Genomic DNA, 25,794 nt, shown 5'->3' on the forward strand with positions numbered 1-25,794 from the left:
AAACTGGTATCAGGACATTACATCAAAAATTATTACATGGATGCATCACAAAATGTTTTTAAATGAAAAAAGGGATAGTTATATAAAGACAACACACATATAAAGAATTATTTGGTGGTTACAATTAGAAAAACTCTTTTCAAGAAGAGATGAAGTATAATCATAAATCAGAACAATTATGCTTATTTCAGGAATGTAAGATCATGGCAACATTAGAACGCATGATTATTACATGTGGGAGGAAAAAATAAATTTTAACATTAGCACAAATTTTTTTTCAAATAGCAACAATATAAGTTAGATAAAGATATGGTAATTGTAAAAATGTGCATAATGAATTAGATCTCAGAAGATTGTTAAAATTTGTTTAATTTGGATAGACAGTTTGGTATCTCAGCATTATGGGTTCGGGATATTGAAAGTCGAGATTGTAGGATGTCGAAATTTAGAAGTGGACCCATATGTATATATATATATGTGTGTAGATACACATACATATACACACACATGTATATTTTTGTTCTATAAGATAAAACATATTGGATATAAATATTTGTTTGGTAAATGACTGAATATGTTATAAAGGACTGCTACTATTTTTGGGGGGTTGCTGGAAAACACTTGCTGATGGACAGATGGAGGGGGAAAAGCACCTGGATGGCTGACAATAGAACTTCTGCTGTTTAGCAGGTAATTGAACCATTTATTTAGGCACAGAGACATGTAGATATTGTCAGAATTACTGTGATACCTTCTCAATATCTGAGTCTTAATATTTATGAAAAAAGTGAACCTGAGGGTAACAAATAAGAATTTATGTGATTATATTGTGAAACAATGTGTTTCAAGAGGAGATTCTGCTGTTATTTTGAAAAATTTACTAATCTACCAGTTCCTGAGATACAGTGGATATAAAAAGTGTACACACCCTTGTTAAAATGCCAGGATTTTGTGGTATAAAAAAATGAGACCACAATAAAACATTTCAAAACTTTTCCCACCTTTAATGTGACCTATAACCTGTACAATTCAACTGAAAAGCTAATCTGTTAGGGGTAAAATATAAAAAATAAAAAACGTATAATAAGCTGGTTGCATAAGTCGGCACACTGTTAAACTAATACTTTGTTAAAGCACCTTTTGATTTAATTACAGCATTCAGTCTTCTTGGATACACAACTGTCATCAATTAAAGAGACTCTGATTAACCCCAAATAAAGTTCAGCTGTCCTAGTAGGATTTTCCTGACATTTACTCAGTTGCCTGCTACAGCAAAAGCCATGGTTCAAAGAGAGCTTAAAAAGCATCAAAGGGATTTTCATTAAACAATGAAAACATTAAATGACCTTCCATAAGGGCAGCGTACCACCACTCATCCTTGGATAAGCAGCATCCTCCAGCTGCTCACTTATCCTCGCACTTCAAGGCAGCGTCCCAATGCTCATCTTCAAACCACCAAGTCCAAGCATCCACACATACTCTTCCAACACTCCAGCTTCCTTCCTCAAATTATCCAACCAGAGGGGGAACAGAAGAGGGGCAATCAATCACAGTGCTCCACATCCCAAACCCACAACTACCATAACCAAAAGAATGGGGGAGGGATGGGTGGGCAACAAAATCGTGCCAAAATGTGATTCTCAGCAAGCAATTCCCCTTCTCAAAAGACCCTCCCCCTCTCATTACCTCAGTTCCTCCCTTCCTCTCTTAGCTACTTAACCCTTTCTAGCCCAGTCTCCCTATAACTTACTCATCTACACATCCTCCCTACCTCCCTTCCCTTAATCACCCAAATATACCATCTCCCCACTAAAGATGTCCAGTGACAAATTTGTCTGTTCCAAACTTCATTTATGATGCTATATCTTTCATGTTTACATATGTCCCATTTTTCTAAATATTTGTCTTTGAATGTTTTGTATATATGTAAATATTCTGTTTTTTATAACTAAAAAAATATCTTTTTGATAAATGCTGTAAGATCTTTACATCTACCTGAACCACAACGAACTCAGGCAGATAGGTCATCATCAAAAGGATAATGCACTCAAGAGTACTGCACCCCTTTAGTGATGTTCTGCAGTTACCAGTACTTGGAAATGAATCCAAGCACATGTTGTGGGAATACAGCCCACAGCCTTCTGATCTTCTAATATCAACAGCAAGTGTTCTGCCTGCTGAGCTATGGACAAAATGATTTGCAAAGTTTTTTTTTATTATGAAGTTGAAAATATGCAGTCTTGCAGTTTTTCTACAAAAATTATGCAATAAATCCAGTAGGTCCAGTGAAGATCTTTGCAGAATTCTAAGGTCTAAAAGAAATGTTACCCACATATATTAACAGAACCCATATAATTTCACTAGGAATATGAGGTAATAAGTCCATCATTCATGTAAATATATGTACATTGTTCATGAGTCTGACAATGGTTTCTATATCATTTTGCATGTCAGTTTCATTTCCTGTCATAGGTCATGCAATACTAAACCAAGAAAAGAACATGAGAATGCACTGTAAAAAAAGAAAGGAGGCATGATACTGTCTTAGTGCTCAAACTTAATCTTGTGATATCAAAAATGTCAATATGTAAAACTGACAGAAGTTTTACCTTGTATTCATATATCAAAAAGGTGAAATCACTTAGGGTTAATCAAGTGCTAACAGATACAAGACAAAATAACAAGTGCTGAAATGTATTGTATTTTTACGGAGCAAAGGTTGAGAAAAAAAGTCCATTTTCTGTTATGTATAGCATTTTGCAGGTATTAAATGCACATAATAAAACACAGTCATGAAGTCTGTTCCCTATAAAGTTACTAGTTCCCAGGGAGATTATCATCTTCTTTCAGCTGCTCCCGTTAGGGGTCGCCACAGCGGATCATCTATTTCCATTTCTTCCTGTCCTCTGCATCTTGCTCTGTCACACCAACCAGCTGCATGTCCTCTCTCACCACATCCATAAGCCTTTTCTTAGTCCTTCCTCTTTTCCTTTTACCTGTTAACTTCATCCTTAGCATCTTTTTCCCAATATACTCAGCATCCCTCCTCAGCACATGTCCAAACCAACGTAATCTTGCCTCTCTGGCTTTGTTTCCAAACCTTCTAACATGGGCTGACCCTTTAATATACTTATTCCTAATCCTGTCCACCCTCATCACACCCAGTGCAAATCTTAACATCTTTAACTCTGCTACATCCAGCTCGAACTCCTGCCTTTTTGTCAAAGCCACTGTCTCCAACCCATATAACATAGCTGGTCTCACAACCCTCTTGTATACCTTCCCTTTCAGTCTTACTGGTACTCGTCTGTCACAAATCACTCCTGACACTCTTCTCCACCCACTCCATCCTGCCTGTACTCTCTTCTTCACCTCTCTTCCACACTTACTATTACTTTGAACTATTGATCCCAAGTATTTAAACTCATCCACCTTCGCCACCTCTACTCCTTGCATCCTCACCATTCCTCTATCCTCCCTCTCATTCACACACATATATTCTGTCTTAGTCCTGTTGACCTTCATTCCTCTTCTCTCTAGAGCATATCTTCATCTCTCCAGGGTCTCCTCCATCTGTTCCCTACTCTCACTACAGATCACAATGTCATCTGCAAACATCATAGTCCATGAGGACTCCTGTCTGATCTCGTCTGTCAATCTGTCCATCACCATTGCAAATCAGAAAGGGCTCAGAGCTGATCCTTGATGTAATCCCATCTCCACCTTAAACGCATCTGTCATTCCCACCACAGACATCACTGCTGTCACACTACCTGCCTACATATCCTGTACCATTCTTACATACTTCTATGACACTCCTGACTTCCTCATACAATACCACAACTCCTCTCTAGGCACTCTGTCATATACTTTCTCTAAGTCTACAAAAAACATAATGCAACTCCTTCTAACCTTCTCTGTACTTCTCCATCAACACTCTCAGAGCAAACATTGCATCTGTAGTGCTCTTTCCCGGCATGAAACCATACTGCTGACACTAATCATCACGTCCACTCTTAACCTAGCTTCCACTACTCTTTCCCTTAACTTCATGCTGTGACTGATCAATTTAATCCCTCTGTAGTTAATACAGCTCTGCACATCACCCTTAATCTTAAAAATTGGTACCAAAACACTTTTTCTCCATTCCTCAGGCATCCGCTCACTTTCCAAAATTTCATTAAAAAATCTGGTTAAAACTCCACTGCCATTTCACCTAAACACCTCCATGCTTCCACAGTTAAGTCATCTGGACCAACAGCCTTTCCATTCTTCATCCTCTTCATAGCTATCCTTACTTCCTCCTTGCTAATCCACTGCACTTCATGATTCACTATCCGCACATCATACAACCTTCTCTCCCTCTCATTCTCTTCATTCATCAACCCCTCAAAGTACTCGTTCCATCTGCTCAACACACTCTCCTCACTTGTAAGTATGTATCCCTCATTATCCTTTATCACCTTTACCTGCTGCACATCTTTTATAGCTCGGTCCCTCTGTGTAGCCAATTGGTACAAGTCCTTTTCTCCCTCCTTAGTGTCCAACCTCTCATACACCTCTTCATATGCCTTATCCTTAGCCTTCGCCACCTCTCTTTTTGCCATGCACCTCATCTCCTTATACTCCTGTGTACTTTCTTCATCTCTCTGACAATCCCACTTCTTCTTTGCCAACCTCTTTCTCTGTATACTCTCCTGTACTTCCTCATTCCACCACCATGTCTCCTTGTCATCCTTCCTCTGTCCAGATGTCATACCAAGCACCTTTCTAGCCGTTTCCCTTACTAGCTCTATGTAGTTACCCAGATATTTGGTAACTCTTCACTGCCACCCAGTGGCTGTCTTAACTCTTCCCTGAACTCCTCTTCACAATTACCCTTTTTCAATTTCTACCATTTGATCCTTGGTGCTGCCCTCACACTCCTCCTCCTCTTCTTGATCACCAACATCATCTTACAAACCAGCATCCTATGCTGCCTAACTTTCCTTGGTCACCACTTTACAGTTTCCAATCTCCTTCAAACTGGCCCTCCTACATAAGATATAATCCAGCTGTGTGCATCTTCCTCCACTCTTGTTTGTCACCCTATGCTCCTCCCTCTTGTTAAAATACGTATTCACCACAGACATGTCCATCCTTTTAGCAAAATCCACTACCATCTGAACTTCTGCATTCCTTTGTTTAACACCATACCTACCCATCACTTCCTCATCCCCTCTATTCCATTTACAAACATGCCCATTGAAATCTGCTCCAATCACCACTCTCTCACACTTGGGTACAGTCATCAACACTTTATCCAACTCACTCCAAAATTTTTCTTACTCGTCCATCGCACACCCACCTTGTGGAGCATATGCACTAACAACAATCATCATTACACCATCAATTTCCAGCTTCATAAACATCACTCTATCCAACACTCTTTTCACTCCAAAACACTCTTAGCATACTGTTCCTTCAGGATAACTCCTACGCTATTTCTCCTCCATCCACACCATGATAAAACAATTTGTACCCGCCTCCGATACACCTAGCCTTACTCCCCTTCCATCTGGTCTCTTGCACACACAATATACCAACCTTCCTTCTGTCCATCATATCAGCTAATTCTCTTCCTATACCAGTTATACTGCCAACATTCAAAGTTCCGACCCTCACTACCACTGTCCTAGCCTTTCTCCTCTCTTCCTGCCTTTGGCCATGTCTTCCCCCTCCTTTCCCGTCTCTGTGCTAAAGCTAGGCTTTGAGTTTTCAGTACTTGCTTTGATATGTATTACATGCATTTTACAGGGTGTGTGTGTATACATATATATATATATATATATATATATATATATATATATATATATATATGAAATATATATACATGGGTCTACTGTGACCCATCGAATGTAATAACGTGAGCTGTTTTTCGCGAAAGTGCACTTTTACCTAAATGCACTTTTGTGAAAAACAACTTAACCAAAAAAATAAATAAATAAAAAAATACAACTAACCATATATATATATATATATATATATATATGCAGGGGGCCAAGCCCCCCTGTGCGCCCCTATGCTCCCGCTACTTTTATATTCTCACTCCGAGATCACACTACAGTGAGGAAAAGGGAATAACCCCTTATACCTGCTTTACCGCGATCTAAGCAACAGCCCCCGTTGCTGTTCGTTTACTTGCCTTTTCATGAAAGTGCATTTTGGCATAAATGCACTTTCGCGAAATAGAGCCTGCCGAATTATGTTTTGGTGATACGTAATTTCATTGGGTTGAGGTAGACCCATACATATATATATATATATATATATACATATATACATATATATATATATATATATATATATATATATACATATATATATATATATAGGTTCATAGGTTCATACTAGGCTATCTGCCCTAGGGCATTTATAAGCCTAGCCAGAGTGTGTTTGGCTTTCGCCACCCATTTTAAATTAATTTTGCTATGCCTTTTTTTGAGGTTAGTATACTGTGCCTCTGTCTAACAGTGACACAGAAGTGATAGCCGGGGTAAACCTACGATCTCCCATCCACTCATCAAGATTCCTCTTGAAGAGAGTCAATGTGGGACTCTGCCTAACCTGGACTGGGATTTTATTCCAGAGTAAAGGGAGCCTCTGGGTTATGAATCTGTCCATCCAGCATGTCCTATTTATTTCAGTGTTGAGGTACAAGTCTCTCGAGCGTAGCTCGATGGGATTTGGATTTTCTGAGGTGCAGCATGTCCATTAATTCCGGGTTGGACATGGCTTTATACGTCAGGCACAGATCGCCTCTGAGCAGGCGGTATGCCACTGAGTAGAGCTGGAGTTTCTTTAACCGGGCAGCATATGGCATCTGTTTGAGCCCTTTGATCCTCTTGGTGAGGTACTTTTGGGGTCTTTCCAGTTGCTGCAGGTGTCTGGTAAGGTACATCCCAAAAGGGGCATTGTACTCAATTATGGGCCTGATGAGGGATGAGTAAAGAGGCACGATGACCTCCCCTGATCTAGATGTGAATCCCTTCATGATTAGGTGGGCTATATAAAATGTTTTTCTAACCACTTTGGCCACATGGTTGTCAAATGAGAGATTGCTATCAACTTGGGTCCCCAGGTCCCTAATGACTTCTTCTGTACTTAATGGATTATCACCTATGTGGTAATTTGTGGGCACTTTGTTTTTGCCAAAGGGGATGACTATACACTTTTTGGCGTTTAGCTTGAGGCCATGGCTCTGGCACCAGTTGTCTGTTTCTATGAGGCCCTTTTGGAGGATGCTTGTGTCAGCTGGAGAGTTGATTATGGTGCCCAGTTTGCAGTCATCTGCGAACTTGGTCAGCCACAGTCCTTCCGTGTTGGCCTGTACCACCGAGAAATATATACCGAACAAGAGAGGTCCCAGGACCGAGCCTTGTGGGATGCCACTTGTAACTGGTTTGGAGTCTGACATGGCTCCAGCAATTCTAACCATGTGGGTTCTGTCCTTGAGCCAGTTTGCAACCCATCTAGTGACATAGGGGTTTATATTTAAGCTGGTGAGCTTATCTATAATGCCCGAGTGGGGTATTGTATCGAAGGCTTTTGCGAGGTCCAGGTAGGCTGTGTGGACCACCTTCCCCTCGTCAATGGCCTTGGTGACTGTTTCAAAGAAATTGACCAGGTTTAAGAGGCAGGATCTTCCCTTAACAAAGCCAAACTGGGTAGGATCCAGTGTCTGTAGGTCCCCAATATCTTTATTTATGAGGTCCATGATGATCCTTTCCATAGCTTTGCAGACCAAGCTAGTCAGGCTTATGGGGCGATGGTTTCCAGGATCCGTTGAGGCACCACCTTTGTGGAGAGGGACCACTGTTGCTGTACGCCACTCTTTGGGTACATATCCTGTAGTAAGGCTAAGATTGAACAGTAGTTTTATGTTTGGGTTTAGCTCTTCTTGGAGTTCATGTAGGACGCAGCCCGGGACACCATCTGGTCCCATTGATGCAGTGTTTTTTGCTTTGGAGAGGGCGGCTCTTACCTGAGCATCTGAGATGTCAGGGGGGCAGCGCTCTGTTGGGATAGATATTTGCCCTTTTGGTGGGGAGAGGGGGGAGAAGTTTGCACTGAACCTGTCAGCTAGGATGTTGGCAATGTCTGTGGGCTCAGTGTATTTTTTGTCATTTTGGACTAATTCTGAGCATATCTGGGAATTCCCACCCAGGTTCCTAACATAACTAAAGAAAGCCTTGTGATTATCCTTAGTGTCCTGTGCAATTTTTCTCTCGAAGCTGGCCTTAGACGATTTTATGAGTGCCCGTAGTTTTTTGCTAATACTGATCAGAGATGCCTTCCCTTTTTGGGATTTTGCTCTATCATGTAGTAGCTTCCTCCTTCTATTGTATAGTTTGTTTATGGCTGGGGTCCACCAGACAGGACATCTGCCTTTGGAGGATTGGGTCTTGGTTTTATTTGGGATTGCATGATCCATGCATTTCTGAAGGTGTTCATAGAATGCGTTTATAAAGGATTCTGTGGTCTGGGCCATATTTTCCACAGGCTCGGGGGCTTTGAAGGATTTCGCCTCTGTTTTGAGGCGTGTGAAATTTGCTTTAGAGAAGTTTTTCACTGTGGTTTTCTGGACAGGGGGTGGGGTCGGGATGTGAATATCCAGTGAGATTAGTTTATGGTCTGATCTTACCAGTGAGGGATACACTTCTGGTCTGGAGCATAGTGTCCCCATGTTGGTGATGATCAGGTCCAGTATGTTTTCCCCTCTTGTGGGAGTGGTAACAAGTTGTTCCATAGCATTTGAGTTTATAAATTCTAGGAACCTTTGGGCTAGGGTGTTGGAGCTAGAGTAATGCTCCCAGTCTATGTTTGGGTAGTTGAAGTCGCCCAATATAATGGTGTTTGGAGAGACCTTCATATTTTCCAGTATTCTCAGGAAGGCCAAGTGGGGTTCCTGTGTTTGGGAGGGTGGTCTGTAGCAGGCTATAAACTAGAAGGCAGTTTTACCCACAGTTAGTTGCACATGGATAGTCTCTGATACTTCGTGCTGTGCCACCAACCTGGAGGTGTGGGTATCTTTGACGAATATTGATACTCCCTCCTTTTGTGGTTCAGTCCAAGTTTTGGGGCCAAAAAGCATGGTATGAGGTATAACCTGGTAGTGCTGGGGTGCTCTCGGGAGCCTTGAATCAGGTTTCTGTTACTGCACAGATATCGATGTTCTCCATGCTAAGGAGAGTTTCCAGTGCATGCATCTTGAGGTTTAGACTTCTGGCATTGAGTAGCATTACTCTTAGTTTCTTATCCCTTGTGATACCTATGGAGGTGGGTTTGTCTTTTGAGCCTTGCCTAAAAAAGGCACTATGGGGGTAGCAAGAGCCTTTGCCAATATCCGAAAGCCCAGGGGTGACAGGTGCAAGCCATCCCTAGTGAAGCATCGTGGCTTGTCGAGCATGTCATCCCAGGCTGACAGGCATTGGATCCCCTTTGAATGACACCAACACTTAAGCCAATTGTTGAAATTGATCATCTTGTCTTCATATTGTGGCATCATTCTTGGTGAGGCTAAGATGCTACTCAAGGTCAGGGGCATACCGGCCTGGGCTACATGCTCAGAGAGCTCCTCTATGTCTCTTTTCATGTAGTCCAGGGAGGTACGTCTCAGGTCATTTACACCAGCATGGACAATGACTGAGTCATATTTGTACTTGCCTTGGAGTGACCTGAGTGCTTGTGTTATGTGGCGGATCCTAGCGCCCGACAGGCAGCTCACCGTGACCTTCTCCTTGTTCAGCCTGGTGAGCGGGACATCAGTGTGCCTGACGATAGAGTCACCTATTACAAGTGTATCAGGTGTGTTGTTTAGCCTTAAGGGCTGTGACTGTTTGGCACACTGGCTTTGTGAGCTATGTGTTGCACGTGTTTTGTTTTGGGGTAGCGGTTGCTTGGGTGTCTGCTTTGGAGGTCTCTGCTGCTTAGGCAGATTTTTATTTAGAGCCTCCAAGTATGTTTTTGTGTGTTTATGTGTTTGGTTTGTTGTCGTGGTAGGTCTATGTGAGACTGGAATTGTAGTGGGTGTGGTTTCCTTCTCCTCCTGACTGGTTACGCCAGTACTGAGTTGAGAGAGCTTAGCCTCCAGTTTGGCTATATGGTTGCATCTCTCACATGTGTTGGAATTTGTTGGGAGGAGGAGAGGGTTGTCTGTGTACATGAGGCAGTTGTAACATTGCCTCAAGATTCCCAGATTCACCAGCTGGACCGGAGAGGAGATTGACAACTGACCTTTGGACATGCTAGAATAGTATTGGGAATTCCTTTATAATTGAAAAAAGGGCCAATGGGGAACAAGGTACTCAAGGGAGTTTGTGAGGGTGTAGTGCTTTTAATTTTTAGAGCTGACTTATATAATTGCTTTAGTGAGCAAGTGCCAGGTAACTTAAATGCAATGTGTTACAGGTAACTTAAATGCAAAATGACAAACAGTAACTTTCTTTCAAGTGAAACAAGGAAATAAGTACAGTAAGCAATGCAGATATCACTAGGGATCCACAGAAGTGCTAAAAGGCCACGCTTTTAGGTGGAATTAGCGTTTCAGGAAATAAACAAACAACAAGCATACAAATAAAGCTAGATTCAGCAGGCCTGGATCTAGTCTATGCTACAGCAAACAAGGTGTACCAATTTCAGTAAGAAACAGTTAGAATATGCAGGCACTATAAGCCTCTAACCAGAAATTCCCTGCTCAGAAGGGCAGAGTCCAGCCTCTCCTCCCAAAAGAGTGCAGACCGCAATCCTTCTTAACGTAAAATAACTGGCCTGAAGCCCAAGTGCTTAAACCAGAACTAATACACTTTTAGAATAACAGACACTGAGTTCTCAATCAGCAGTTCCCAACTTAGAAGGATGTAAGCTACCTGTCCTGCCACCACAGTGCAGGCCACAAACCTTCCTAATGTAAAACAACTGGTCTGAAGCCCAAGTGCTTAATCCAAAAGACTTAGAAATGATAGCTACACTTTAATCAAGTTACTACCAGCAGTAATAAATACAACTGAATACTTTAAAGAATGCCTGGATTAGTACTCAAGTTATACAAACAAAGCTAGATTCAGCAGGCCTGGATCTAGTCTATGCTACAGCAAACGAGGTGTACCAATTTCAGTAAGAAGCAGTTCAAATATGCAGACACTATAAGCTTTAACCAGAAATTCCCAGCTCAGAAGGACAGAGTCCAGCCTCTCCTCCCACAAGAGTGCAGAACACGAACCCTCTTAATGTAAAATAACTGGCCTCAAGCCCAAGTGCTTAAACCAGAACTAATACACTTTTAGAATAACAGACACTGAGCCCTCAATCAGCAGTTCCCAACTTAGAAGGATGTAAGCTACCTGTTCTGCCACTACAGTGCAGACCACAAACCTTCCTAATGTAAAACTGGTCTGAAACCCAGGTGCTTAAACTAAAAGGCTTACAATGAGTTACACCAAGCAGTAATAAATACAATTGAGTACTTTTAAGATGACGCAAAAGCAAAATAAAGTAGGAAAAAACACAAATACAGTAAAAGCAGATACATTTTTTTTTTTTTTTGGAAAGAGAGAAAGGAAAGAGAGAAAGGAGTAGCAGAAACTAAGCTGATTGGCCTTCTCAAATGCTCTCCCTGTACTGGGTAGAATGAGGTAATATATATATATATATATTTAACATATGTGTGTATACATATCTATTTTATATATATATATATATATATATATATATATATATATATATATATATATATATTCACATAATCGACTCACACTTCTCTGCAACTCTTTTCGTAGAGACAAAAAGAAAGACTGTTCAATAAAGCAAAAGTTTACATCAGCGAAAAATTCCACAGAGAAAGGTAGCAGCTGGCCAATATTAGGAATCTGCCTTTTTCCCCACTGCAGTGCAATCTTAAAGTTGGTATATATAGTTAAGGGTGATGTGGGGGGACACAGCCCTCTCACCTGGGTGCGTTTGACATACTGCGGTGTGTGTGGTATTCATAAGTTGGCCAAGTGCTTCCTTTCCCTGTGTATTTTTTGCTGATTTTATATATATATATATATATATATATATATATATATATATATATATATATATATATATATATGTATGTGTGTGTGTGTGTGTGTGTGTGTGTGTGTGTGTGTCTGTGTGTGCATGTATGTATGTATATGTATATATATATATATATATATATATATATATATATATATATATATATATATATATATATAGAGAGAGAGAGAGAGAGAGAGAGAGCTATAGATAGCTATACATATAGATGTAGATATATACACTAAACATATTTAACATTTTTTCATACCACCCATAATAAAAATAAACTTTACTTTTTCTGTTCTCAGGACAGTCCATCTAATGAGTAATCCAGGATTAGTACTCGCTGTTTCATCACCCAGGATTAAGCCAGGTGATACTATAAGTGCCACACAGATGCTGGAATCTCCCATTGTACTTCAGGTAAGCAGTGTGTAAGTTGACAAAGTTCATCATTTTTGTATGACAATCAAATATGTCATTATTCATTTTTACATTGTTTACTTATTGATTAGGTCATCCAGGAACATCATCACAGTATCTTTCCAGATGAGTATAGAGAGAAACATATGCATAAAAATTATAAATAATGTGTGTATTGGGGAAATCTGGTCATATACTTTCTGCAGACTGGAGGTATGAAGATGTTTAAGTCAACTTTAATGCAGCTATACAGATAAGCTCTGAGAACAATGCTTTTCCATTAAACATAGCTTCCAGGGGTAGATTCATAAACATAGTGCTCAGTATGTAGGCCAAGATTTCAGAATGAATGCCTGTAGAAACTAAATAAGCTTCACACTAAACAAAACAGAAGGTCATATAAATGATAATTTATATGCACTAACCAGGCTAATGTTACACACTCCATGTGTAAATGGGTGGGGGAACATGCATAACAGCTTCAGTAATTCCAAGACACATACACTAGAATCTCAACCTCATACTGTTGTCCAGAATAGAAAACAAGGACTACTGACTAGAGAGAAGCCACTTTATATCTACCAGATTTACATACACTAGTGAGTGCAAGAGTAGTAGAAATATATGCATAAAGAATCCCATTTAATGTACTAGGCACAGAGAAACATAAATGGCACAGACTGCTAAGAGAGACATAAATGTCACGAACTGCTGGCATTGATGAATGAAAACACTACTGTTACACATGCACAGACACAGCAATATACATATGTGCATGTGCATTTACAGAGCATGTGCAATTACAGAGCATACACACAGCAAATCAACAGCTGTCAGCAGTGACCTGATGCATAGCAGCTGTACAGCTGCAGCATGAGTGTTTGTTTTGCTGTGCAGGTTCTGTAGATCATGCAGGGCAGATAAATAGAGATCTGTAAATTTGCAGGACAGTTACATAAACTACAGTGTGTAAACTCTCAGTGAAATTAAAATTAGGGCTAGTACTCTGGAATCAATAACTGTTTGCAATGTATGTTTGGCCAGTGATGGAGCTTTGAAGGAAAAAAGAATTAAAGGCACACGTAGTTAATACTGATTCTTGCATTTGGCTAATGAGCTCCATATGCTGCCATTTTAGACTATTGTATGCCACTTTTGCAGCTAGTTATATCAGCCATATGCCTGGTGTGAACTCATTTCCTTGCAATTGCATTTCAGAGAAAGTGTGTATGCATAAAACACTTGTTTGTTCCCTATATCATTGCATGAATATATCCTGGAACCAGGCTTCCCAACTCTTGTGGATAGCAGAGCTATCAGTACTGTGCATGGATCACTGCTGTTTCCCAGTGCCATGCTTTAGGTGTCATGACCATGATAGAACTGCTGTCTCCTAGATTATATATGTAATTTGTTTGAGTATCTTGACCATTTGCATGCTTGCTGCCATAGATAGTTCTTTAGATGAATCCCATTGTCATATGCTTTATGCCTGTATCCAGAAGTATAGCTTGGGAATAGACCTTGCATTTCTCTTTAAGACAGGAGTGCAAGATTATAGAAATGGCCTGTTTGCTCCTCAGTTTAGTATTGAGGGCCCTGTGATTAGATGCCCATAAGCCAGCTACATCTCTACCTGTATCCAAGTTATTATGCTTGTAATGGTGCACAGCCTGCCATTGTTGTGAATTAGGAAGGTGTCTTTTGTGATATTCTTATGTCCTTGATACTTTTCACATAATGGGCCCGGAACCTGCCCTTGCTCTTTGCTGTAAACCCTGTCGGTGTAGTTAGAATATGATGCATACTTCTCAGTTGTGCAGAATGTCCAGATTTTGCTTCATATTTTGGTCTGGTCCTCATGAAATTTGTGGTTTACTTGTATATTTTTGAGACTTGGCACCACATTGGTGCATTGTATGATGTATAGGCCCCTAGGGTGCTGTTTACATGCTAGGGGCACATTCTTCTTCTGCTGTCTACACTATACTAACATTGGCCATTTGCTTGTTTTGTGGACTATGTCTGTCACAGCTGAAAGCAGTCATACAGGGTTTTCATCCTCAAATAATGTTTTTTCTGTGCTTGTTCTGTTGCAGACAAAGAGACAGGCAGTACATTTTGATCTTACTCACTGTGTTCCTCTCTTAGCATGGAACACTGCAATTTACAATTTTATTTTAGAATCACATGTCTGTTACTACTGTGGCTATTTATTTATTTATTTATTTACATTTGATAACCGGGTAGTGTCTGGCTGGGTGATAAGCCCTTTTTCAGCAGAGACCTGGGGAGAAAAGCTCCCACGTGAAGTTTCAGTAGTAAATCAGCATTGCATAAAGTTCCTTAATATAAGGACTGTAGTACAATAGACTAAATACCAATACAAAAATATAGCAAAGTTGAAAACCAGTACACAGAGTTCAAAAACTGTAAAAGCATAACAACATATTGAATAATAATCACAGACAGTAAATAAACAGACATTACAAATACACTAAAATCAATATCTAAAGTGATATTTACATTCATAGTATTTTTACAAAACGTTTTTCTTTTTAGATAGCCTTCTATCACCCTGCTTCTGGTGTCCAGTATATAGTATGCAATACAGTGGATGACTATATGTCCAGCTGGTTACATAATACACATAAAGCACATATAGTGATATGGAAATACACAATAGCAGCAGAAGAAAATGGATATATAACAAACAAGCAGAGCAAATAGTAAAATTTAAGTACACAGAGCATAGCAACCAATGATATCAGAAAACAAAATGCTACAAAATAGCTAGTGCACATTGATGCCAGACTGCCAATCCAATAAAATAACTAGTGCACTTTTGTACCTGACTGTCAGTCCAAGATACAGGACCAGTCTTAGGCCGACTGAGCTGAATGGACACAGTAATGCAATAGGCCCTCTCTTAACAAAGGATCCATACTTGTCACTGTAATCTGCAGTCTAGAACCATAGCTAAACATAAACCTTCTACTTGAAACTGTACCAAGCTGCTTGCTTCAAATGTTAAATTACCACACATTGAGCACTTCAGCTGTTACTGCTATGGCAAAGCCATTTCTTTATTGACAAATGTTGGTACTACACTCCCTCAACATTGGTAACTGCTGAATGTGACATCTGACAACATCAGCAATAATGAATAAAAAGCAGTGGCGGCTTGTGATATCGGACTGCAACCCCCCCAGCTGTGAACTATGATGGTACAATCCAATAACTCCTCCTATTCTTGCATAGAAGGTGAATCCAGACTGCTGCCTTACCAGTCCGGATTCAGGAAGAAGGCAGCAGTCTGCTGATGTCCCAGAAGTCTATGCAGTGCTAACTGCATAGACTGGAAGGGTATCGGACCGCAAGGTCAGCAGTCTTGGAACGTTCGCAAACAGGAACCGGGAAACTGGACGTGTGCATTCCAGTGTGAATGCAGACGAGCTGAGATACTCAGCTGTGGAACAGCTTTGGATTATTTTTATTGTATTTTATCATCATTGCAGGTACAGAATGAAGCTTTGGATGGATTATTGCAGATACTCAGCTGTGGAACAGCTTTGGATTATATTTATTCTATTTTATCATCATTGCAGGTACAGAATGAAGCTTTGGATTTTTGCCTCATATTCTGTTCTGTTCCTCATAAAATCTGTGGTTTCTGAATTTTGAATTCCTTAAATAGTTCATGGTGCAGTGGTAGCATTGTTGCCTCACAGCTGGAGGTTTTCTGGTTTCATTCTTGGCTGAGGTGCATTCTGTGTGGAGTCTGCATGTTTTCCCTGTGTTTGTGTGTGGGTTTGCTCTGGTGTCCTCCCATGTTACAAAGGTATGTGTCTGCAGTATTTCTCCCTGGGCCTCTGCTGAAAATTGGCTTTTGTTCCAAGTCAGACTTTCCTGGTTAACATGTTAAATAAATAAAATTGACAGGCATTTGAATTTCAGACTTCATATTCTTCAGAAAGTACATAGTAACACAAAACCTTTTATTCTAGCAATTTTCTAAGTTTATAAGATGAATATTTGAAATTTGTCCCTAATTTTGGGACTGTATTCCCCTATTATTGGCTTCGTCCAGGTTTTTTGTGCTAAGGTTGAGAGCTATGTTGAGAACTGAATATGTTTGATGGCTGTATTCCCCCATTACTGGCTTTGTTCAGGTGTTTTGTGCTAAAAGGTTTACAACTATGGTGAGAACTGAATTCACAAAATGGTAGCCATTTAAGTAAGTTTCAGTCTTCCTCTCTTTCATAAAACAGCTGATTTGGCATAGTGGTATGTTGCTCTGACTGTTTTGCACAGGGTCCTGGTGGGTTCAAGACTTGGCAGTGAAATGTATGGTGGCAGCACAGCATTTTATATTAGCAACTTTCCAAGATTATACAAGCAATGTTTAAAATGTGTTCCTGGTTTTTGGGCTTTTGTCCCTTCCCCCCAAATAAATTGTGGCTTTTACCAGATTTCTTGTGCTGCAAAGTTGAGAGATACATTTGAGTGTCGAGTAGATTTTACAAGGAGCTGAGAGCTGAAGGGGAAGAGAAGTTTAGTGCTGCTTATGCTGAGTCTGCTTACATTGTTAATAGCAAAACAGGTAGTGTATTTGCTTTTGATGCAAAAGGCTGTGGGTTCTATTCCCACAGGGGGTGGATGCTGTTGTACTGACAATGTCATCTTTGGCGAAGATACAAGCACTTTATTTGTAGATGAAACAATGAAATATAAAGTTGTTTGCTAGCAGCAACCTCTTCATTAGTTACAGATCTCACAGAGTGGAATTATTTAGATGATTTTTACTTCTGCAGAGATCATGCATATTTACTGATACTGGTGGATTGTAGAAGTTTGAGTAGACTTTTATGATGGAAATGTTCTCATTTGGGCAGTTTTGACATTATTGGTGCATGCATTTTGTTTCATTGTTTACTGGAAAAATGTTCAAAACAATAAATTTAAAACTCCCTCTAACAGATGTACTGTATTATACAAGGAATATAATTTAATACAATCAGGAAGGTGCATCACACAACACATGTATGTCTTGTATGCAAGGGGCCTATGATTTGAAAACAACCCAAAGTTAATTTTTATACTAGCCAAATGTATTTTCTTTGAATGTGGATTTCAATGCTGTTTCAATGAATGTGAGTTTCAAGGGCAGAGAAGTTTTAATGCTAAGTCTATTCTCATTGAGAGACTGCATTGCATTGTTTAGCAGATGTCTTAGTGTTTGTGCTGTAAAATGCAAAAATAAAACTTTCAAATGAAATCCAAATCATCTTAGAAGTAAAGCAGTTTGCACATTACAGTGTTTATGGTAAATGGGGCGAAATAGTCAAGTAATGGGACATTGGAATGGCTGTAGGGGGAGGCTCCATTAGACCATGATTTTGTGAGGGGGAAGGGCAGCAAACTCAAAGACAACTATACCTCTCAACTGTCCAGATTTTCACAGAATGAATAGATTTTTGCTTCTTATTTTTGGTTTGTTCCTCATAAAATGTGTGGTTTTCTGGTAAATCATTTAGGAATTAAGTCACTAAATAATGACAGACATTGAGTTTCAGACTTCATAACCTTCAGAAAAATGCATGCTAAAGCAAGACCTTTTATTCTATCAACTAAGTTTGTGCAAGAGCAATTTTAGTACTGTTTGTATGTTCCTCCAATATATTTGGCCTTGTCCATATTTCCTGCATTAACAGGTTGAGAGGTATGTGCAAATAAATTGCTTTATAGAATTAGTCATATCCAAACCTCTCAACTGTCTCCGATTTTGGCTCAAAATGTTGCTCTCCCTCTAATAATCCCATCGCAAAATGGCAATTTTGGAAGAAAACGTGGAGGGTTTACAATTAATAAATAACTGTAATAATCAGAGTTATAGATTACTTTTATTTCAGAAATGCATGTAGATTCACTTATTTCATAGGTTCATAGGTAGGTACTATGCAAGGGCCTAAGTAAGCCTAGCCAACAAAGTTCTCTGGCTTACGCCACCCAAGAAAGATATTTTCCTGTGCCCCTGTTGAGCAGAGCCCCACCGGAGTGATCCCTGGGGTGTATTTCCTATTTCCCATCCACTTATCAAGATTTTTCTTGAAGAGTGCTAATGAGGAACTTTGCTTGACATAAATGGGTGGCTTGATCCAGAGTATGGGAAGTCTTTGGGACAGGAATCTATCCCTCCAGCATGTCCTGTTTATTGTGGTGACAAGGTTTAGGTCCCTAGTGCGTGTAGCTCGGAGGGATTGGGATTTCTTTAGGTGTAGCATGTTCAACAGCTCTGGGTTTAACATAGCTTTATATGTTAGGCAGAGATCACTTCGGAGTAGGCAATATGCTACGGAGTAAAGCTGGAGTTTTTGGAGTCGGTCAGTGTAAGGCATCTGTTTGAGGCCAGTAATCCTCTTTGTGAGTTACTTCTGTGGCCTTTTCAGCTGCTGCAGATGTCTTGTGAGGTACATTCCAAAAGGGACATTCTACTCTATAATGGGTCTAATGCATGTCGAGTAGAGGGAAACAATGACCTTTTTTTTTCCTAGATGAAAACCCTTTTGTGATGAGGTGTGCCATGTAGAAGGATTTCTTGACTACTGTGGCGATATTTTATCAGCTGCTCAAGTTATCAGTACTAATATTAAAAAAGTGTTCTTTCTTTGACAGGTTCCTATTTGTATTGCGTGGCTATTTTATATTTTTGCATCACATTTTTGGTCAATTTTTCATAAAATTGTGGTTTTCTGGCAAATTAAAATTAGTGGCAAATCATTAAAGACTGAAGTTAGAAAATAATGACAGACATTTGAGTTTCAGATTTCATACCCTTCAGAAAATTCATACTAATGCAAGTCCTACTATTCTATTAGAAAGTTTATAAGAGCAATATTTAAATATTGTCCTTATTTTTGGGCCTTTGTCCAACTTCTATGTATGGCTTTGTTCAGATTTCTTGCTTTGAGGTCGAGAGGTATGACAAATGTGTCAGGGCCATCACAGTCAGCCAGAGACATTTCAAATTGTGACATACTTGTTGCACCCCACTCCCCCATGTAGTGACTCTGGATGTGTCCAAGTAAGGCAAGGAGCAGTTATGAAGTGTAAGTGTGCAGAGTATCCAAGGTAAACACAAGTACTACAGTGGATTTTCATCTGTCCTTGCTTGATTTTGCCGAATATTCTGGTTTTATGTCATATTTTATACTGTTGATTTATGCTTATTATTATTCAGAAAGTGCCCGGTGCTCTGTGTTTATGTAACAATGCTTTCATGAACATCAGGTGAGCTTGTCTGAGATTGTAAGATGCAAGTAAACTTTAATAAGTATACTGTTATAGAATTACCAACATTGAAAGACTTTTTTTTGTTGCCATGCAGAGAATACTTACATAACTAGATAACGTATAAGCCTTGGGTATTGAAATGCATATGACAGTATTTGTAATAAAGGACAGGATTACAGTATTTTAAGAAGCTCATTACCTCTGTTAGAGACTTGCAGTCATCTTTGCAGGCTTTACCCATAAACTATACAAAATGCCACTCTATCATGTGTGGTCCATAGCTGTGCAGTAATCCTTTAAGCAATTTATTTTGAGCTTTTTTCTTGTTTGCTGTTCATTTTTTACTTTGATCATGTTTTCCCCATGAAACAAGTAGATAGTTGTTGTCAGGCAGCAGGTCTTTTTTGGATGAGAAACATTTTTACAAGTGGGGGTATCACAGAGATTGCTACTTTCAGCATGTTACTTGGTACTTTAATAAAGCTGAATATAAATTATAATTAGAGCTGCAATGCAAGGAGAAGTGGTTTGAGTTGAGTGCTGCTTGTTTTTCTTATACTTGACTTTGACTGGCATTCCAGTAATGTATTTAAAAAGTAATTTATTTTTTCATGCCTCACAACCTTTTTGTTTCCATCTAGATATTAAGTAAGCTGTCATGCAGCCAATGCATTGAAATATTTTTTTCTTCTACACTTCATTTTGTCTTGATTGGACTCTCATAATGATGGTTTGGCACCCAGGGCAGTGTATTTAATTAAAGTTCCAGTTTTTGTGATTTTGAGCATAGCCCCTCCCCTTTCTAGTTGACCGCACCCCTTCATGTTGGCCCCACCCATTCAGCTGTCTCCTGCAGCCCCCCCTTCGATTTGAAGTCACCAGCCACCACTGATTCAAATATATTCTCCTTGAAGACTAAAGGGGAATCAAAGAAAATAAAAATGTTTCTACTCTGAGTGAAACTTCATAGCAAGTTGTTTCATACAAATTTAACAAGCAGCTTGCTACAGTTAAACTGACACACATCATCCCTTTTTTGGGGAGAATGTCTTTGATCTTGTCTCATAGTTTTGCCCGGTCCCTCACAAAATTTTTAATTTTTTTCTGGTCATTTACTGTGGATTATTATTATATTATTCAGAAAAAAATCATGTTGATGCAAAGCATATAATTCTATTAACTTTCAAGTGAATTAGTGTAATATTTTAAAATTGTCATTGTTTTTATGCAGTTGTTCCCCCACTATTTTTGCTTTTGACCAGAATTCTTGAGTAAAGAAGTTGATAGGTATATCAAAAATACTGTACTGATATCTATAAGAGTGCTTGTACCATAGCTCTCAACCGGCTAGAGTTTCACACAATGTCCAGATTTTTGATTCATATTTATTGTCTTTTCCTGATAAAATATGTAGTTTTCTGGCAAATCATTGAGGATAGCGAGGGTAGCGCTGGGTGCTGAGAAGGTTATGGTTTGGTGGCCCACCCAAACATGTCCCAGATTGGGCCTGCCAATATAAATAATGCCAATAATCTGTATTCAAACCAAATCACTTGCTGCAGTAGGACATGAGATGACAGCTTACCTTCTAAAACCAGTGAATTGCAAAAGTGCCAAAGAACAACAGGACATGAATTTCATGTTGCAAGTAAAAATATCAAAAAGCCTTGCACTCACAATATACTAGAGGCTACCAAAGTCTGCATACAAGTTTATTCTTCTGGGTTACAGTAGATGAAAGGCAGTCTTATGGATGAGTATTTTAGCCTCCCAAGCATTACACTTAAAATAATCTACAACTACACATAACACAAATGTGTATAAAACATCTGGTAACTCATTTGCTTTCCTCACTGGAGGTTAATTAAATAGAATTGTAGGCAGAGAATCAGGCCACCAACATCACTGTTTTGAAGCTTTCTAAGAATATAATCCTGTTATCTGAAATTGAGAAGACAAATATTCCTTACATTTAAGAAACTATTTCAGAAGATGATGGAGGACAAAGTCAGTTTGGTAAAACATAGTTTCACTGTAACTTCATAATAATCTCCTTCACATGCATGATAAATTTATGTTTATTTTCAGATGAGACATTGGATTGTTTGATACGGTGCTGTATTATCTGATATGTAGATGCACTTTAGTAACAAAGGTAACAATGATATAAACCTGAACTTGCCTCCAGTAGCCAAGTGTAAGCTCATCTGAAAGTAATAAGTTTGCTTTGGGATCAGATGATGGTGATCTTGTTAGGGTCAGATTTAGGTTCATAGGTAGTTACTAGGCATGTGTTCCAGGTGACCACTGCAAAACTGTAAAAAGTATGCTGAGAATAAAAATACATCGGTACAGTAACAAGTAACTACTAAGAAAAACAAAAAAGTGCCGAAGCTAACACAGCTGAAGGTAAAACAATAAACTTTAATGCACACAAGAGAGAGTAAGCGCTTTCATGGTGTGCTCTCACCACTTCATCAGACTGTCCTAAACTAGTAACAAATGCATTTAAATACCATAAGTTAATTAGTCAATTAGAACAGTGATAAAAGCATCAATTATCTAAAAGAAAAATGTCACAACAAGAAAGCAGGCAAATGAAACATATAAAAAAGATAAAAAATATATATAAAAATATGTATAATAAACAATCCTATACTCAGTGTTTGAGAGGTCTAGCTTTTAAAAAAGGCTTAAGAGAGACAACTTCATTAAAAGCTGGTATTTTATCAGCATTAAAAGACAGAATCCACTTTTTCTCTGCAGATTCTGTGTGGTTCCTAAGATCTCCCCCTCTTAAACTCTCAGGAATGATCTCTAGCACAAGAAATTTAAAATTATGTTCCTGTCCATGGCACATAATATGCTTAGCAAGGGCATTGATGTCTCTCTTGTTTCTAATGTCTCTTTGATGTTCCAGCACCCTGTATTTGAGTTGTCTGTTGCTCATGCCTACATAAAAGGCATGGCAGAAAGTGCACTAACTAAAATAAACAATGTTCTTAGCCCTGCAATCAGCATAATAGTTTGTGTCTATTTTAAAGTGCATATTAGGGTGCATGTAAGTAGGACTAGAGTGTATAAACCTGCAGGCTGTGCAATTCCTGCATTTAAAAGTACCATGCCTCTTTGACTGTAAAACCTTGTTAAAAGTAGAAGTATTGTAGCACAGATGCCTTTTCAAGGATCTGTTATTTTTAAAATAAAAGTGTGGAACAGTATCTATGGCATTTCTTAATTCATCTACAGTATCCAAAATGCCTCAGTTCCTTTTGACAATATCACATATACTACTAATATCAGAAGAATATGTGAGAGGAAACCAAATCAATCCTGTCCTTTGTTCTGTAGCTATGGCTTCAGTGTTAGGTACAGCAGCATAATAAGTCCTGCATTTGCCCCCTATCTCTTTATATGCAACAGTAATACAACTGTCAATATCCTTTTCCTTGTAGCCTCTATCCAGAAAATCCATTTTCAAGGTCTCCAGGGCCTCAGGAAGCTGTTTGTCATTATTATGGAGTCTCATGACCTGTACACCTGCCCATTAACAACATTCCGGGTAACATGCCTAGGATGCATGCTATCTCTATGGAGCAGATTATTCTTTCTTGTGGGTTTCCTATAAATGCTAGTTACTAGGCTAGTCAAATCAGTTTTGTTCACCTTAACATCAAGAAATTCAATTTCATCAAAAGAATATTTAAAAGTAAATCTTAAAAAATCTGTAGACTGATGTAGAAACTCTATAAACTGCATGAGACTCTCAAATGACCCCCTCCACAACAAAAAAATATCATCAACAAATCTTACATACCATAAGATATGTTCAGAGAAGCCCTCAGCTTGAAGTATGTCTCTCTCCCATTGTACCAATACAAGGTTGGCGTAGCTGTTGGCACAAGCTGTGCCCATTGCCATGTCAACCTTTTGTGCATAAAATTGATCTTCAAACAAAAAGGCATTGTTTTCTAAACCAGTTCTAAAAGGGCACAAATTAAATTAATCTTGTACTCAGTAAAACAATGGTTCACATGCATAAATTTCTGACATTTTCTATACCCCAAGTATTGGGGATCACAGTAAAGAGTGACTCTACATCCATTGTCACTAAAAGATAATCAGCACTCAGATCAGAAGTAGCCATGTATAATCTTTGTAAGAAGGTCCTAGTATATATTAGGATGGTGTCACAAGTGTCCAACAGAGAATGCAAATTCTTTTCAATGTAAATAGAAACTGGCTTGGTTACTCAAACTTTCCCAGACACTGTAGAACCTAGGCCAAATTTCCCCAACTTTCAGAGAACAGTATCTCTTTAAATGACTTACTCAAACTTACAGAGTAGGCAAAGGGAGACAGAGACTCAAACCCTGGACTACTGAATACACTCACCAGCAGAGTGATGTCTGCTTAGCCTTCAGTGCTATGAATGATCCCCCCACTGTTTGAACTCCTTCACCTAATAGAACCTGTAGTAAGCAAACACCTATTCTATAGATCAAAACCTCTACTACCATATCAGCAACATCAAATGGTATGTCAAATACCTCAGCCAAAGTATCCAGAGTTCCAAGAATAGGCTGTCCTTACCTGTCAAGAAGAGCACTTCATTAGCAACCTTTGCAACCAGTTTGCATAACTGGTGGGTGATTGCAAGTTTTCACTAGGGATATGGGGAGAAAGTCTATTTAATGGGAACTTTATAAGTCTCCCACCAGTGTTTGGTGATACGGTTGAGCTTCTTGATGCTCTGTTATGTCATCAAAGCTGCTATGATGCAAGGTGTAGATTAGAAGACCATCACCCATCATCTGCATACCACAAGATCTGACATTTTCCACAGTACCTTCATTGATTAATGACAAAGTATCTGAAAACTAAATTAGTAAGCACATGGTACTGAGAACAACGCCATTAAGTTTTATTACATGACAAATGTTGCAGTTCCTTTACAATCCAACAGAATAGATAATCCAGCTAGATAATTCTGGAAATATCCATTCTTGTACTTTTTAGATTGAAAGTTCATTAGCATCCTGATTAGACTTCCATGACTTCCGGAAAGAAAATTATTTTTTAAGATTGATAAGGAATGAACCAATACTATGTCAAATGTTGGAACAGGAACTATTTGTTAAGGGTATAGATAACATCATACCTGACTACTTTCTTTTCTGCATAATAACAACTCCAATCTGCTCTTGATATACATCAACATACTGTCTAATAAAATAGCTAGATATCATGGCATCGCCTTCTTTTTGGTTGCATTTGCAGAAAGTAAAACTATATTCACAAAGTATGAGCCTATTTATATAGTATCATTAAAAAGTATGATTTCTGACTGTAAGCTCATGGCTTAGGTTTTAAATATAGTTGGTTATTGTATTATCAGTATTAAACTAAATAGTGTTCTTTTAGAAGAAAATCTCCTTCATTTATTGTCAACAGGGGAGTGGGCTTCCGTTTTTGTTTCTGTAAGCTTTATGTCACTGTAATGTGCATAGAATAACACTATACATATACACACACACACACACATATATATATATATATATATATATATATATATATATATATATATATATAGATATTATATTACATTATTAAAGGAAGAAAACTCAAAAGAGAGAATCAGAAATGATAAAACACAACAGAGAGAGAGAGAGAGAGATCCACAAAACACCATATGACTCATAAGAATGAATCACAAAACAGTGAATCCTTCTCTCCCACTAAAAAACCCTATATCAGTAAACCACAGTTACAAAACAAGATCAGATGTCGTCTTTGTAGTGATACTTTTAGAGAAAGGGTTTTAGTAATATAATGTGTAGTTTTGGGGCAGGGGTAGTATTATGGTTATGCTTCACCCCCCTGCAACATCCTGCTCATGTATGTTAACCCTAACTGTAATACTAACCTTAACCATATACTTTACATTATTAAAAATCCTTTCCCTAGCAGTACCACTACACAAAACAAAAGGGTACA

At 38.8% G+C, this 25,794-nt stretch overlaps 1 protein-coding gene across 1 annotated transcript in view; it reads left to right on the plus strand.

The window, feature by feature from the left end:
• Positions 1 to 25,794, plus strand: part of LOC122791430 (doublecortin domain-containing protein 1-like) — a 526,863-nt gene that overhangs the window by 155,515 nt on the left and 345,554 nt on the right. The window contains exons 7-8 of the mRNA XM_044059172.1: positions 12,390 to 12,504; positions 16,023 to 16,112. Coding sequence (XP_043915107.1) covers positions 12,390 to 12,504; positions 16,023 to 16,112 — 205 coding nt within the window. The remainder of the gene's footprint in view (positions 1 to 12,389; positions 12,505 to 16,022; positions 16,113 to 25,794) is intronic.

The sequence above is a fragment of the Protopterus annectens genome, chromosome 17.part0, assembly GCF_019279795.1.
Source record: "Protopterus annectens isolate FY-2018-M chromosome 17.part0, PAN1.0, whole genome shotgun sequence".
NCBI classification, from domain to species: domain Eukaryota; kingdom Metazoa; phylum Chordata; order Ceratodontiformes; family Protopteridae; genus Protopterus; species Protopterus annectens.